Source organism: Lissotriton vulgaris, chromosome 2_1 (genome assembly GCF_964263255.1).
Source record: "Lissotriton vulgaris chromosome 2_1, aLisVul1.2, whole genome shotgun sequence".
NCBI lineage: Eukaryota > Metazoa > Chordata > Amphibia > Caudata > Salamandridae > Lissotriton > Lissotriton vulgaris.
In genome coordinates, this window is record NC_141687.1 from 354,120,456 (window position 1) to 354,137,588 (window position 17,133).

General features: G+C 44.0%; 1 protein-coding gene across 2 annotated transcripts in view; it reads left to right on the forward strand.

The window, feature by feature from the left end:
* FLOT2 (flotillin 2) overlaps positions 1-17,133 on the forward strand; it is a 351,376-nt gene that overhangs the window by 147,862 nt on the left and 186,381 nt on the right. Inside the window, exon 3 of one of the 2 annotated variants that reach the window (XM_086955138.1) lies at positions 6,006-6,096. In XM_086955138.1, the coding sequence (XP_086811264.1) occupies positions 6,006-6,096 (91 nt within the window). Of the gene's footprint in view, positions 1-531; positions 623-6,005; positions 6,097-17,133 lie in introns of both variants that reach the window. The other variant, XM_086955139.1, reaches the window with a different exon arrangement.

Consider the following 17,133-nt stretch of genomic DNA (forward strand, 5'->3'; position numbering starts at 1 on the left):
TTGGATTAATTGCCCCATTTTCAGGTCATGTTACTACAGTGACCAGCCATGCATTCATTATAACGCCTTGAGTGGATGTCACAAATCAAACTTGAAAAAAGCATTTGCTTAGCAAAGTATTTTTGAACATGCTTAAAATGTATACTGTTTAATGGTCGAAAAGCATGTTCCCATGGCTTACTTGGAGCTACACGCATCATTTAAAGACCCACTTTCAGCCATGTATGGTTGTGTTAACACACTGTAGCACTGTCTGTTTTCAGAGTTTGTTTTTAATATACTGGCAATTACAATATAGGAAGGCATCTGGTTAATTACACACAAGCTTTTTTAGCCACAATGCATATAAAAACCCTGCTTCTGACAGAGGATTACAATGATTATTAATGGGGAAGGCTTATGCCTTTTTAATACACTTCAAGAAGGAATGCAAACCTCAAAAAGTCCAGTTTTTATTTTTGTGGATTGAGTTTTTTCTCTCTAGTAACCGCTTTGTATATTTGCTGTCCTACCCTATTTACTGCTACTCAGACTGTCTTTGGAGGTTATGACCATCCTCTGTCGCTGTGAGAATATTGAGACATCGGAGGGGGTCCCGCTTTACGTAACAGGGGTTGCACAGGTAATAAATCACAAAGCTTCCTAACTTTGCTGTTAATTTCCCATCTTTCTCCTTGTTTTCATACAGCAACAGCAGAACGGGAATTGAAAACTAACCATTTCCTTCCAGTGGCATTTTTAATACAGCAGCCTCCTCTCCCCTTTGCTTTCTCTCCATTCTTCTTTCTAGTGCTTGCTTCTAGCAGTCAATTCTTTGGGTAATGCACAAGTAAACATACTTTGAAATCGGGATGCACTGAATCGTGGTTGTAAGTACAACCTGACCATTCAAGTAACTGATGTTGATTTTAAGTAACGCTTCTGACAGGGGTAGCTCTTGGGGAAAACACCCTCCTAATTATGGTGGGTTTATTGTCACAAAATCTGAATTTGCTGGTTGTTTTCCTTCCATTTGTAAATCCTGTCTTTATTCCAACTTTTCCTGGTATGGAACATGGATTCGTTAAAGCCTATGTACAGTTCCAAATCGTCCAACACACAAAAGATGATTGGAGGAATCCTTACAATAAACCTTCCAGTCACATGTGGTAGCATTCAAATCCGTAGTTCTTTTGCCCCCCCGTTGCCACTTCAGTTTGGACCCAGCCGTATGCAAATAAGTATTGACCCTACTCTAATAGGAATAGTCCAGCCCGAACTGACAGGTCAGATCCTCCCCGAACCAGAACTCAAGCAACCCAAGACGGGGTTCACCCTGACTGGGGCTCATCAGTCAGGTATAGCTTGGTTCCAGTGGCAGAGTGAGCATGGGACTCTCGTCCTGTCATACATTTGCAAATTAGAGTGTGACATCAAACGTACCAAAGGCATTGTGAGGAATTTAGATACTTCGAAGTTACTTATTGCAAAATTGTTTTGCAGCAACAGGACCTAGATCTACAAAATGGCACTTTGGGGATTTGTTTTTTTAACTTGTACCAGCTCAAGGCCAATAGCAAAATACTAAAGATATAAATTACAAAAAACTAAAATAAAAAATGTACACGCACACAGTTCGTGTTTCCAGGTTGAGTTGTGTTTTCTCTTCTGATGACATAAACAATGTGTGTTAATTCTACCAAAGGGAAGATAAGCATCACTCGTAGCAGAATACAAGTTAGTTTTAACATTCCCTGAAGCCTCTCACTGGCTTACCAGTTAGATTTAATGTTCTCTTTGGCCATTCACGGGGTTATGTCAGACTGAATAAAGTAGAGCATTTTTGTTTACACCCTTATTGCATCTCACAGTACCAAATTAAAGTCTGCTTTTTTATAATGTAGGAGAGAGATAGAGATTCGTGTAAACCATATACTGGAACTATAAACATGTGACCCCCATAACACCAATTCGGACTTCTCTATCCTCTGGTGAGTCGCTCGTGACCATTATCTTTGATAGTTTTATAGTTGTTTTGTTATCATGAGCTGTTGCTTAAAAAATATTTTCCTTTAGGGAGAAGTTATTTTCCGTTTTATCTGGAATGTAATGCCGGTTGAAGCCAACTCTTGTCTGTTCAACCTGGGCTAAATTTATTTCACATTAAGGCACTGTCTGAAAGTAGATCCAGTTGTAAGACTGATTGGATGCTGCCCCTTAGACATTGACGTTCAAATCAGACATTCTGTAACTTTGAAATATTCCCAAGATGTGGTTGCCTTCATCTGAATAATTGAAATTATATTGGTTGAGTCACTATTCTGAACACTAACCATTAGGTGATGCTCACATTTGTGATCCTGTTCAAAATGCAACTCATTTGTTTTTTCCACTGTAGACCCAAAGGGGAGATTTACAATGGGACTCCTATACTTGGTTTAGGGAATAGGTCGGTGGACCTTCCTTACCCATGCCTTCATATCTGGCAAAAAAAAAAAGAAGTGCCAAGTAGGTAGAGAAGATACTCAATTGGTCACCTGAGATAGTCAAAGACTGATATTCTAGGACTTGATGGCTGCACAGCAAGTCCAATTCATTCAAGCCTTTTAACCTCTCTAAAATACAAGCTAGTAGGCATCAGCCAACAAAGCGAATAGCGAAGACCTGTGCAGCGATGCAAATGTATCAGTGGGTGAAAATACCTTATCCTAATGATTAACATGACAATTCACAAGGAAATAGAGTTGCCCAGGATAAGGGAAGAAAGACATTTGTTAAGCTTCATGAGCCTTTTTCTGAACAGCTTGATCATCATCTGCTCTTCATATTGCATCTCGAATTGTAGTTAAATCTATTGGAAACAGAATTAGAAAATTCCTCAACAGAGTTAAGCGCAGTTGCCTTAAGACCGAGTATTGTGAGCTGTCTGTATATGGCAAAGTCATTGATCCTATGATAATCAATACCAAGACTTAATATTCAAAATATCCTAATAGGGGAATTAAACGATCAGTGGACATGTCAAGATATGTTGTTGGATCTGGCTTGGCCCCTCCCTAACATTTTGGAGACGATTAAGGTTGTTGGAGAGACCTGGGTGTGGACCAAAGATTTTTTGCAAACTGGATTTGGACAATTTGTCTACTGGGAAATGCCTGTTGTGCCACCTTGATGAATTGGTAGATAGCTGGTGTTTTTTTACACTCACTTCTGTCATTTCTTTACATAGGGTACAAGTACAATTCAGAATACGTGCCGATGTCAATGAGTGGTACAGAGCTTGTTCATTAAGACAGTCCACAAACTAGCAGCATTATCCTTCTCCAAGGTTGAAGCAGGTACAGAGTGATTGCAGTTTAGTGAGCAGACTTTTTAAAGGATCCTTCCACTGGTTTGGACAAGAAGTAAACATCCACCGCAGCTGTTTTCCCCTCAAAGATTTTTGGATGTCTGGCTGTGATAGAAGTTTGATTGGTTGCCTTTTTACCAAAGTTTTTAGCTTCCAATGGGCAGACAGTATACATTTGAAAGTCACAAATGAGGTAGAAACCTTTCTTTACAATGGGGCAACAGACGAGCAAATAAAGAAAACTGCTGAATAAACCTTAATTCTCTGAAGGTTGGATTGAATGATTGCTTTGGAGTTAGGAGATCCTATCCCCAGTCACTTCAGTTTCCAAAAGAGGCATCTTAGCCTAGAGGCAGTAAAAGCCTCCTTTCCAACTGAGAACATTAGGCACAAAGGAGATTACAGATCACCTCTGAAAAGGGGTTATTGTCACGACAAAACTGTGTGTTGTGGTGGTCTTTGCATTGTATATAGTGACTGGTTGGTCGATGTGGGTGCTGGCCTGATGAGTTGGTGACCTGCTTCAGCCCACCACTTCTTGTTCTACCCTCTTACCTCCACGGGCATAGCATTTATGATTCCCTGGCAGTACAATTTATGTGGGTAATTTCCCCTTCATGCTTTTAATTACAGTGTTGCTCATCTGCTAGAAATCAAACAATTGCTAGGTGATCATGTTGGCCTGCCATTGAGCATGAGGAGCCCTACCTGTACTTAATTCCTGTAATACACAGAACACTTGGCAGATGTCACTTCCAAGTACTAAGGAAGATGTGTCTGTACGTGCTTAGAGTTTGAGTGTTTGACCATACCACTTAAGTGTCTCAGAATCCTAGGAGAGTTTTGGTACTTGATCATTGTGCTTTTCAATACCATATTGTCTCTCGTCTTATTCTTCCTCCGCAGTCTAGCCCGCAACATTCAGGCAAGTCTATTCTTTAGCAGTATCTACATGGACAAGGCATCCAAACGTCGGAGCGAAAAAATATATTTTAATTGTAAATAAAATTAACCAACTAGCCAGCTCTCAATCTAAGAAACTATACTTGGCTCTTCATGCATGGTTCGTCTTCCCAGCATTTAAGTAAGACTTATTTTACAATTCCTTTTTCCTCTCTGCTTCTACTTTCATTCGCCCTCCTATACTTAGCTACCTTGTGGAAAAAGCATATCTCAGAACAAGGCATATATAGTTTATTACATTATAGGCTCTGGATGCCACAGTGTGATCCAGACATTGTGTTATACAAAGAGTACTAGTTGTCGAAAGAAATATTGTTTGAGTAAGTAATTCTTCCAATTTGCTCCCTTGTAATTTGATCAGTTGCAAGTTTGTTGCCACGTTGTAGCCAACAGTGCAACCTTGAGATCTGAGCGAGACATGGTAGTTTTTCTACCTGACCAGCATCGTACTGTTCTGTACGTTTATTGGGACCTACATCTGCTGGGACCATAACATTCTGCCAATCCTGAACTATTTTAGTTGGACAGCTGTTGACGATGGAGATTAGACATCAACATTCTTTTCACTTGTTGAGCATTCTTGAGTTCTACGGTTCTTTCTACTTACAGTATTTTGTTCTTTAGCTTCAGATACCTGTGGTCTTTTCTGTTCCATAGCAAGTGTTGGTTTACTAACCCTCCTCATTATACATATTTGTTTGGATGGAAAAAAGCACCTGTTCAATAAGTCATGTTTTCACAGACAAATGTTATCCCTCAACGTTTTGTGGACTTCAATAGCATGCATTATTCTTTAAGTTCCAACACTTTGCTGTTGGAAATGAGTGAGTCAGGATCTCTTCATAAAACAAAATAAACGTTCCAGTAGCAAAATCGTGAGTTGATTTTCATCAATAAGGATGGGTGATTATTTATGTTTAAAGGAAGCACATTTTTTGCCTTCATAGTGAATTGCCAATATCGGAAAAAGAGTTGCAGTTACTCTCTTCCATAAGTGTGTGAGAACACTGACTTGCACGTTTTATTTTAAACATTCTCTGTATTATATGGGTAGGGTTCCTGTTTTGTTTCTCATTAGATGCCTTCTTCCATTTAGGTGCTATATTGTTTTAGCCACTGGCATTTCAGAATCTGTTCTTTACTGTGGTTTGTTTAGTGACTACTTCAGATGCATTAGCACATGGGCCTCCAAACTTTTCTGTAATAAGAGCTACTAATGTTCAATTAATATCGTCCCGAGTGACTAATATTGTTAGTGTTGTAAAAGTGAACACATCAGACAAGAAAACATTAGTTAGTGCCTGCTCAGTTGTGGTGGAAACATTTTAAAACACATTTTGCTCTTGCTCAGTCATGATCAGAAATATATCTCGCTTAAAAGAAATTACATTTTAATAGATGTTCTATTGTTGTGGAGGCTGATTAGACTGGTTACTTTTATAGCTGCCGAAGAATTATTTAAAACTTAAAGACCCAAGTTCTCACAAGATAATGTATTGAAATCTCCTTTCTGTTCACAATAGATGTATAGGGAAGGTCAGAGCATTATTTAAAACCTGGCAAAACGTGCCTAGTTATAACTTGCCACCATTTTAAAGTTTTGTGACTGTGCATTACCCATTGTGAACTATGGAGTAGTGATGAAAGCAAATGGGAGTTGAAATGCTGATCTCAATTACCAGGATACATGCAAACGTTTTACGTTTTTTGGCAGGATTTCCTTAGAGATAATGACGTTACAGCCCCGGTGTGAGGACGTAGAGACGGCAGAGGGGGTTGCTTTAACTGTCACGGGTGTGGCACAGGTACTGTAACAACAAAAACCTAATTTTGGGAATGCATGCTTGACTGACTTTCTTCATCGTTTCTTTCCTGTCATGAAAACTGTAAGATATTCAGTGAATGATCTGCTTCCGTAGATGAATGAGTTTTCATTTGATTTTAACAGCATTGCATCCTCCATGGCAATTCCAATGTTTTTCCAGTTATTTTCAGACGTGTCTTTACAGTTTTTCTGTTGACCCCAGTCTTAACGCAGCTGCTTTTCTCCCTTGTTTAAGTTGGGCTACGTGGCGTGCATATATTTTCTGTCTTGTGATTTTAAGGAGTGATTTTAGCAATCTGGTATTTGAAGGAAGCATTGACAATGGCAGTAGAGCTGGTTTATTAAAATATTACTTAATTTGCCTTTTCACTCCCTGGCGAGTTTAGACACGCAATAACTTACCATACAGGCACCCTGTCACTCAGCCATGCACTCCCATATCCATTTGTGCCCTTACTGACTCATTATACATGTAGATCTGTCTGTCTACACAAAAAAATAAAAGTACAAAAAAAGAAAGCTTGCTACATAAAAATATATGTCCGGAATGTGCATTTAGGTCAGCATGCAGCCATCTTGGAATGCTATTGTGCATGGTGTATAATCCTTTTAAATTTTAAACTTTGCTGCTTTGAAGCAGTGTTTAAACCATCTTTGAAAGGCAAAATAATAATACATAATGCCCAATACCATTTGAAGATGGCAATCTAGCAAATATTGCGCTGGGTAGACAACTTGTAACATTATTGTGCAAAATGTATCCTTATTGTAATGTAAGAGGGTCAACATGTAGCTTGTAAACATGGGGCCCATCTCAGAACAATAAACGATGCTATTGCCAATGCAATTCGAAGATCGTGCCAGTTTCAGAAGCAGCAGCCACATGGGATATGGCTCACTGCAGATAAATTAAGAGGCCAGTGGCATGGTAGCACTACCCAAGAAACCTAAAGTTTTTGTTAAAAGAAAAAAAATTATAGTAAAATAAAAAACAAAATTACGATTTAAAAAAACTAAAAGGCAGCCTTTAAAAGAGGAAAATATATGTATAAAGAACTAGCCCATCCGCCCTGGCACTGCAGTGCACTGAGTTTTAGATGAATGAGCATTTGTGATCAGGCAAAGTACCATCCCTCATAGGGTAATAGAGATCCTTTTGTTGCATAAATAGCCAATTCAAGATTAAATATAGCTAATAGCCGAGCTCTCCACGTAGAAAAGGAAGGTGGGTCGGGGCTAATCCATTCTTGGGTGATACATGCACGTAACACAGACATCATAATAAATATCAGAGACCGCTGTTCGTCTCCAAGAGAAGTGGGCGACAACCCTATTAAGACCAACTCCGCGGTTAACGTTACTGTAATTCCTAATATAACAAAGAGAAAGTTCTGAATTTCAGAGAGTAATACAGTCAGCTTGGAACAAGAAAAAACATGTGTATTGCATCTGCTCCTGTCAAAGTACATCTATTACAGCGTATACCTGCAGTTGCTCCCCATTTCATGACTTTAGCTGGTGTATAGTAAAGATCAAACAGAACCATGTAGTGCTGTGTGCGTGATAGCCCAGAAAATAGGATAGAATTAGCGAGCCCAATGGATTCCTCAATCGGAACATTATCCACCCCCAGTTTCTCAGACCATTTCTGTTGAGTCACAGATAAGTCATCTGGGAGCGTAGAAATTAGTAAATTATAAAAGTAACCAATCCTTCTTTTAGAGTAAAGACTATCTATCAATAAAAACTTTTGAAGCCCCAATCGCTCACAAGACGATATTGAACCTAAGAAGCTATGTAGCTGAAGGTATTTAAAGTAATCCGCCTCGTGAGCTTGAATTTAGATTGAAGTTCTGAAAATGTAATTATACGATTATCCTGCCATAAGTCACCGAGACAAGTAATGCCATTGTTATTCCATCTTGAGCTATAAGTCCACCGCATTGAGAGGTGAAAGCTTCTTACCCCTGTGGGCACGGTTTGATTCTCTCCAGTGATTCATAAGGCTTCCATCAAGTGCTAACGCATAGTTCTTCTTAGAACTGCTTTGCAGTTCCAACCCAACCAGCAATGCTTCATACTCCTCTTCCATATTGGTGTTTGTACCCAGCTCCTCTGGGAGTTGAAAGCGAGAGACCTACTCAGCAAACTGAGAAGCTTGGTGCAAGAAGTGCAGATGGCAAGCTACCTCCAGCGCGCAGTCAACATCCTTGCTTAAGCCTCCTTGAACACAAAGGTCATTAGAAGCAGCACACTAACGGGCCTTGACCCCTGGTGTATCAACTTTCTTGGACACCAAGGCTCTCCAGTCCTACTGGGAGACATCAAAGGTGTACAGTTGCAAGCAGTATAGGCCTCCTCTGCTAGTGCATTTTATAGACCAGCAAGAATTGGCACTGGGCTTCCGACTGAGCTGCAGTGCTGTCAGAAACCCTGCCAACGCAGATGGTCCATCCTCCCAGGACACAGTCTCTGGTAGTCTCTTCCATAGCTGCCTGCATACTATGTATAGAAGTTTGTGTCTCTACCTTGACAGAACCAGGGATTCTTTTGATGACCTTCGGTGGCAATGTTATCATTAGGTGGCTCCTAAAGCTTTTATTGGCAGATGGCTAACGTTTAGCCTAGCCTGCTTTTGTCATGGTGAAAGCTATGACACTGAATGGACCTAAACACCATCGGCTAAGGCAACATCTGTGCTGTTCTCAAGGAATGTATCTGTTTGAGACGGATGCTTTTGGGTTATATAAGATCCATATTGTCCTACAGCCCCATTACAATTTCAAAGTCTTTGTGCCAACAGACCGTGACCAGAGAGGGCCAGAGGCATTCACCAGGACCAAAGCCGGAGGAGGCAGCCCCTGTCATCACTAAGGGCCCTTAACCTAACTAGGTATATGAAGGTGTTAAAAAATGATCTGTATAGAGATAAGATTATACTAAACCGTATATATGCGTTCCTTTTTGACCCTACAAAGTTTTTATAAGGACCTCATAGAATATGATTCTCTCGATTTTAAATGCATCAAACCATTATCACTAGAATCACCAGGCCGCTAACTTAATGCACTGCTACCGGTTCCCAAATGGTAGTAAGAGCTGGACCGTGATGTAGAGCTAAGTTAAAGGTACCTTGATGATACTCTTCTTTATCCTCTGTCATACAGGAAGAGTCAAAGGTGTGCATATGGGCAGGGTTGCGTTTGTGCAGCGCATAATGTACACGTTCGCCTTTCGAGTGCCCAAAGCTGTTCAACTTTTTTCTTAAGGCCTGGTAAGTGTTAGACCCGGCCTCGTGGCGTGGTCCTCCCTGACCCGTAGTGACCCAACCCTGACCCGTGCCCCACACCAGGCCCCTGATTAGCGTGGTCTACCCGACCCCCCCCCCCCCCATCACACATGATTCCACACAGAACACTGAGTTGCCCCCGTCCCTCCCTCCATCTTCCCGACACCTGACGCCCTTCCAAACTCCATCGGCCACGCGGCCACCGGTGACCATGCCTTGCACCGAAGATGGCCGCCCTCGGCCCCAGCGCGACCCAGGCCTAGTCGCGCCATGCCCCACTGGGGGGTAGAGAGCTCCCAGGAAGCGAGAGAGGGAGGAGCAGTTTCTATCACACCTCCAGCCTCCCCTTGAGAGATGGGTTTCGATCGCCCCTCTGGCCTCCCTGAGGGCTGGCTCCACGCCTGCTGTGGGTCTGGTATCCCTCCAGACCCCGACTTGACAGGATCAAAGGGCCGCGTGGCAGGAAACCTCAACAAGCGACCCCCAGGTGCTAAGACCCCTGCCTGCGAGGACTCCGGACATCAAAGAGGAGTCTACCTATAACCAGGGGTGCTCTGGGACTATCAGGCAGATTGAATCCTGGAACTAAGAGAGCCCTACTGACGTGGGCGCGGCTGAACAAACATCATCGAGAGAAACAACTGGACCCTTGGTGAGCCCTGCAGACATCGTCGCGGCTCCACCTAGCAGAGATGGACTTCTGCCCTGAATAATCTGAGCCCTGCTGACGTGGTCGCGGCTCCCCTTGCAACCTTGAGAATTCTGAGCCCTGCTGATCGAATCGCGGCTCCTTGACGATCGTAAGACCTCCGACATCCTTGCTCGAGCCCTGCAGACTTGGTCGCGGCTCAGAAACTATTCTGGTCCGGCTGGACCCCAAAGATCATATTGTATCTCCCGGCTCGAGGATTGAGAGCTGTGCGACGGATACGCACCTGCATTGACCCTGATCCTTAAGACTGTCTCGGTACCCCCACCCTGACCGAGACTCTTTGAGCCCTTGCTCTACTTGTACATACGAATCTTGCTTATCATAAAGGTCCTGATATTGCTAGATGAAGAATACGTCTTCCGAATCTACGGTGTGGTGTCTTTGTTGAATGGTGCTAGTTCAGCGCGTACGATCCTAGATACGAGAACCTGCCCAGAAGGGTCTCTCACCAGTGCTCTGCTGCATTTCCTAGGAGAGGTGGGTCGCAGGGTGGTCAGGTACAAATTCTGTCCTTCCCCGAGACCGCCCCTTCTAACAGTAAGCATATTGTCTTCTCCTACAAATATTTCTAGTCTCGCTCCTATTAGTTAGGAAACTGGAGAGCAGGCCTGTGGCATTGGGAGGAAATGCCTGGATTGTACTCCTGCTACTTTTACTTCTTTTTCTTGTACTTTGAGAACATACACCTTGCCATAGAATAACTAATACTGGACCTGGTTAGTAATTTTTTGGGGTTGGTGCGGAGTCTAGTGCCCATATGCAATGCAAGAACTGTGACCACCAAAAAGATCTTTAGGGCAACTTTCCCAATTTCTATCCATCTTTGCTTGCATATTCAATGACCCGGTATATTTTAGTTGATGATTACTGCTTAGATGCTTTATTTTTTAGAAAACCTATTTTCTTCTTAAAAGTAGACTTATTGGTGACACATATAATATATCCTCATGTCAGCAATTCATAATTATCAATATTTGTAGATTTTTGTCCATTATTTAAGTATAGCTCCATTTTCTGTTTTGCATACATGTCCAGGAGGCAATTCAGTTTACGAGGTACAATTTTACAAACCCAACAGAACACGGTACCTATCATGTTGTAGTCACTTCTTTACCACAGGACAGTTGAGCTCTATTGAATCAGTGATGCGGTGTCTAGAAGAACAGCTCCTTTGGAGGTGAAACTGACACATAGCTGTAATGGGCCGTGCCCACAGTATCATTCCTTTAAATCTGCAAATGTATATGCAATATGATCGAATATCTTGCCTGCCCTGCAGCACTAAGCTTTTTTTTTTTTGAAAACCTTTATTCAAAAAATCATGAGATACATGCGCAGGCCCACAACCACCATGGCCGGCCGCAAAGACAATCAATAGGAGCAGGAGAAACTTAGGCCAATCAACAATCAGGATATTGCAAGGTACGCCAGACGTGGCTGTGAGGTTCGCAACACAGGATATGAGGTTTTCATTTTTAAATTTTAGAAGAAGAGTAGGGGCTGCAACATCAAGGACATCACACCTTACATGAGAAATACACAGAAGAGACATGGGGGACGTACCCCATTTACAGTCTGAGATAGGCTATGACTACGGCTACTAAGTAATCTAGGCAGCCGCGGCGATAAGACTGAGCGATAAGCAATATTACAGAAAGCAACATTTCTAAGAATCACCCCAGAGAGCCCACCCCCCAAGACCAGAGAAACAGAGGCCTGTTGAGATGCCAGAAAAAGAAAAAAATGCAAGACCAAGAGACAGCCAACCCAACTAAAGAGGAAAGAACCCTCCCAAAGCCGGAAAAGAGCGATAGGGACCATAGAACAAAACAAACTAAAATAACAAACCCCCCCCCGCACCCGCCACCCTGCACCCCTGTAATGGCTACGGCCTAACCTACAAACAGCGTGCCTGCCGCCCAGGAACTGCCCCACAGAAGGGAAAAAGTACAAGAAGTGGAGGAGGAGTGAAACAGACACACTCCCGGACACCCGGTACCCCCCGCCGGCAGTGACCTCCCCAAGGCACAATCATCGTCAATCAAAGCAAACATTCGGCATTATCACGGGGAGGACAGTCACCAATAAGAAACCCCCCCACCTCCCCCCAGGCCCAGTGAGATACTCGGTGCAGTCCCGGCAAAAGTGGACTGAGCAATCCCAGGAAGGTAAAAGTCAACCCTGCAAATATCACGGGGAGACCTATCGCCAAGGTCACAACAAATGAGGTCAGAGAGAGCTTCTCAGGTAGTCCATAGCAGCGGCGAGGAGCAAAAACAACTCAAAGTCGGAATCAGCCCTGACCAGTGCGAATCCGTTCCGGAACACGCGCCAACCAAGCCACGGCCGACCAGAGGCAGACAAAACGTCCACAACAGTCCGATGCACTAAAGATGGAACAAAGTCCGGACACTAAATGGCGGCCTCCGTTTTACAGACTGGCCGGGACGAAGAAAAATGGCAGTCCCCTTCGGCAGGACCCTGAGACTCGGCATTGATGAACAGAACCTCCAGCGACGATACTCCATCGGATAGTAGACATGAAGGGAAGACCAGGCACTGTAGCGGGTGAAGGAGAAGTGAGGCCGACTCCCAAAGGGCGCTCGGGCACCTTAAGATGGCGGGTCAAATCGCTCGACTGGACCACAAACTGATGTTCAGGTGTGGCAGCGTCAGTGGCCGGTCGCGAGCAGACATCATCCAGCTGTGCCGCCAGGGAGACATATGCGATGGTGCATTGTGAGCGGAGCGCCCCAATCGCCGCCATTACGGAACTCAATGAATGTGCGTTATCTATCCCCTCCATCCCGGGGTCCAAAGGACGGAGGGGGACACAATCTCCAGCCCACATCGCCGGGCTCCGGGCACACATTCAAGCGATCTTCAACAACAGGGGCGCCCCGGACTGGCACGCTCAACACAGTCACCGGCCGTGGGTGCAGCCCGCAGCCCCCGGACCAGGAAACAAGGGTCAGGCACTCAGCCCCCAGCCACGGTGCAGGAGGATCGCAGCACGCCACAATGTCTCTTCTCCGGCACCGTCCATCAACGGGGTCACATGTCAAAAGTGGAAAGAATTATTCAAATCCGGAAGACCGGCCACAATCTCGGTCCCACAGCCGATGTTGATCAGTTCCCACTCGAACAGTTCAGAAATCGAGGTCCCGGCGGCAGCCCAGGAGTAGGCCGAAAATGGAACACGACACAACTCTGTCACTGAATAAATTAGGAGCTCCGGGACGGCACCGATGGCATCAGGTAACCTTCATACATCCAGGCATAGGGCGTGGGTGGAGGATGAACAGGATAGACGAGCCGCCGGCGGAGGTCGACGGAGCCGGGAGCTTATGCGGCCATCTTGGTTCGCGGCGTAGCTCCTCCTCCAGCACTAAGATTTTTAATAAATACTATGAGCATGTGTATAGTGCTTTCTATTATTAGTATGGCACCAAAGCATTTTGTTCTTCTGGATGGCCATATTGTAGGGTTCTCTGATTTCCATTGAATAATTGTTTGGTCGTAATTTGTTTCGCCATAAGGACATGCCATGTAGTCTGCTCTTTGAATTTGGTTGTAAATCTTGTAACTCCCCATCACTGGTTTTGTGCTTTGGAGATGTTTAATTGTGGAGTCTGCACCAACTTCTCAAACAATATTAAAAGATACAACTGCTTCCAAACAAAACGCACCCCAACGGTAAAGTAAAATTTTGCATGTGCTTTAAAGAGTTTCCAGTCATGAGGCCAATGCATTTAGTATTTTATTTACTGTGCAGACGTGGTTTAGGTGGGGATGTTAAACAATATTTGAACTCCTAGAACGAAGATTTCGTTATGTGCAAAGATGATGCCAGCTATGCATTCACTACACCTCCTATCTTACTTCTTGAAAGACTGCTGTGAGTGTCATTTCTTTAGCTCTGTGTTCAGACTCCGTGTTTTCTGATCCTTTTCATACTTTCCATTGGACTTCTTAATGCTGCTTTTTTATTACCTAGCCCCAACATACTGAACCGTGCCAATCTAAGTTGGGGACCTCAAAAGCTAATTTTGACTTTAAAATGGCAGCTTGGGGAGAGCATACAAAATCACAAAGACAAAAATTCTACAGTTTTATTTACGGTGTTTTGTTACTGGTAAGTAATCTATTTTAAGCCCCCATACTACTGTGTCCCAGTTTGACTTCTTTGACTCATGCGGTCCTTCCAACATAAGAACAGACGAGAACCCTTTTGCACTACACTTAGTAGAAGCAATTCAAAAGTCTTGTCGTCCTATATTACTTCTGGTTTACCTTAGGTTAGGACTTTTTCAGAATGTATTAAGATTGACTTTATCTTTGGGATAGTGCACAAGATTCCCTAACTGCTCCTTTTCCATTTAGAGGACATAAGCGCTTTTTCTATTGAATCGATAGTATAGCACTTGTATGCAGCTAATGTTGACTTTTTCTTTAGTTATGCTTAATTCTCACTCCACCAGTTTCATAGAATGTTGGACCTATGTTTCTGAGTTTCTGACCGATTTTTCAAATCATCCTTTCAGTTCCAGATCCAGACCGCCCTATGCATAGTGAGTGCTTCACAGATAAGTCACTGGAGAATATTTAGTACTAGGGTATAAGGACATCTTCAATGTTCATCTGGCCTAAGAGAGTTAGAAATTCGTTGCATGAAAGCTAAAGTCATATTAGTCGTATTTCACAGCCACCAGCTGCTGATGTTTTTTTCCTAGAAATAGTCCCCTGCCAGGGAGAGGATTTGTGTAGTTGATGGATGATTGGCTCCTGTTTCCACCCTGCCAGGTGTGAAATGTCTAGCCAAATTAAACAACCAGGCTCACACAACCTGTGGGAGCTGAAGGGTTGAGAGGCCTCTTCAAATATGAAGAGGATTGGGGGGGGGGGGATACATCCTCCCTTGTAAGCTCAGTTCAACACTATAGTTTCCCACCAAGGATTGTGGGGATTGTGGTTTATAGTACACGGGACACAGATTGGGGGGGGGGGGGGGGGGGAGTTGGTCACCCGGTGTGGATATGCTAGCGCCGCATGACTAGTCTGGGGAAGGGAAGAATTCCTCTTTTATATATAACCATCACACACTCTAGTAGCGTCATTCTTCATCATTGGGTTCACCCTGACTCCTAAAGGTCAGGGTGGGCTTAACCGTGTTTCAGGGAGCACTTAGAAATAGAGGGTGACCAGGCTTAACTAGAGATTAAAAGTCCCTTGCCTTCTCCTAGGTACCCCTTTATTCTTGGAGAGGGTGGGGAAAGCTAAAATAAGAGAAGCATTTGCAATGCAATAGGTCTCACATTAATTAAGTTTGAGCTATTGGCATTGCTTAATATTGCAACACAAGTCTATAATGGGTGTGTGGTTGTGTGTGGTTGTTTGTGTGCTAATGTGTGTGCTTGTGGTTGTGTGTGGTTGTGTGTGTGGTTTTGTGTTTGTGTGTGTGGTTTTGTGGTTGTGTGTGTGTGGTTGTGGTTGTGTGTTTGGTTGCATGGTTGTATGTGTTGTGTGTGTGTGGTTGTGTGTGTGGTTTAGGTTGTGTGTGTGTGTGTGGTTGTGTGTGTGGTTTAGGTTGTGTGTGGTTGTGTGTGTTGTGGTTGTGTGTGTTGTGTTGTGGTTGTGTGTGTTGTGGTTGTGTGTTTGTGGTTGTGTGTGTGGTTGTGGTTGTGTGTGGGGTTGTGGTTGTGTGTGTGTTTGTGTGTGGTTATGTGGTTGTGTGTGGTTGTGTAGTTATGTGGTTGTTTGTGTGGTTATGTGGTTGTTTGTGTGGTTATGTGGTTGTTTGTGTGGGTGTGGGTGTGGTTGTGTGGGTGTGGTTGTGTGGGTGTGGTTGTGTGGGTGTGGTTGTGTGGGTGTGGTTGTGTGTGTGGTTGTGTGTGTGAGTGGTTGTGTGTGTGTGGTTGTGTGTGATTGTTTGATTTGTTTTTGTGTGTGTGGTGTAGTGTGCGTATATGGGAGTGTGTGTAGTTTTGTGTGTAGTTGTGTGTGTGGTTGTGTGTGTGTGGTTGTGTGTATGGTTGTGTGTGTGTGTCGTTGTGGTCAGAGCACTAAAGAACAAGTATAACAAAATGCACATGAAACTGACTATCCAGTCCAAGGTGGGATCGGTAACTGCAGCTCGGTACAATTGTGTTAATGGTGCTTCCATTTCATGCACGTGGAGAACCTGCCCCGAATAAAGACCTCTAGCCTAACATGAATGCTCTTCCTGTTAATGTGAAACCTGGCACAGGAATGTAGACCGAGATCACATGTCGCAGCAGCTGAAGGACAGCCCAAAGCAATCGCGTTCAACAGGCCGGCCGAGGTGACCACAGATTACAAAACAAAAAAATAAACACTTTTCAAAAGAGAGAAAAAAACATGATTGCCATTTTATGCTTTTAGAGTGAATGTCAGTTAATTGTAAAGGTTCTACTTCAAATAAGATGACTTCCTGTTGCTCTGTGAAATTCATGAAAATGTTGCCACTCAATGCGCATCTTGTATCTACGGTCTCTCTGAGGAAGGGACCAATGCAGGCTTGAATGCTAGCAACTTAACAAGCATTGGTCGTGCGACCCGGCCGGGAGGGTGGTTCGTGGGCACACTGAACCTGCATTCCGCCTGTCAGGCTGCGAGGGGATTGGACTTGCGTAACTGCAGAGTCGGTGCTTGTCATCTGACAGGAAATTTGCACAGAGGTATTGCAGCTTCCAAATATGATCCCCGGGGGAGCTGGTCCCCCTCCGCATTCTATAGCGCTGCAGCCGAGGGTAATGTGGTGTTCACTGGGAGCCCTGCTTCTCACCCTGCTTCTCACAGCGCTGCGTGCGGCGGTAGTGCCACTGCTGGGCACACTGCGGCCCACGGACTACAGCGACCAGTGAACACACCGCTGCCCACCACGGACGGTGCTGTACAGCGGGAGCACTGCTAAGTGCGCGCTGCCGCTGACTCACACCACTGTTGAGCACTGGCCGCACCACTGACCAGTGTGGTACACTGAGAACACCATGAAT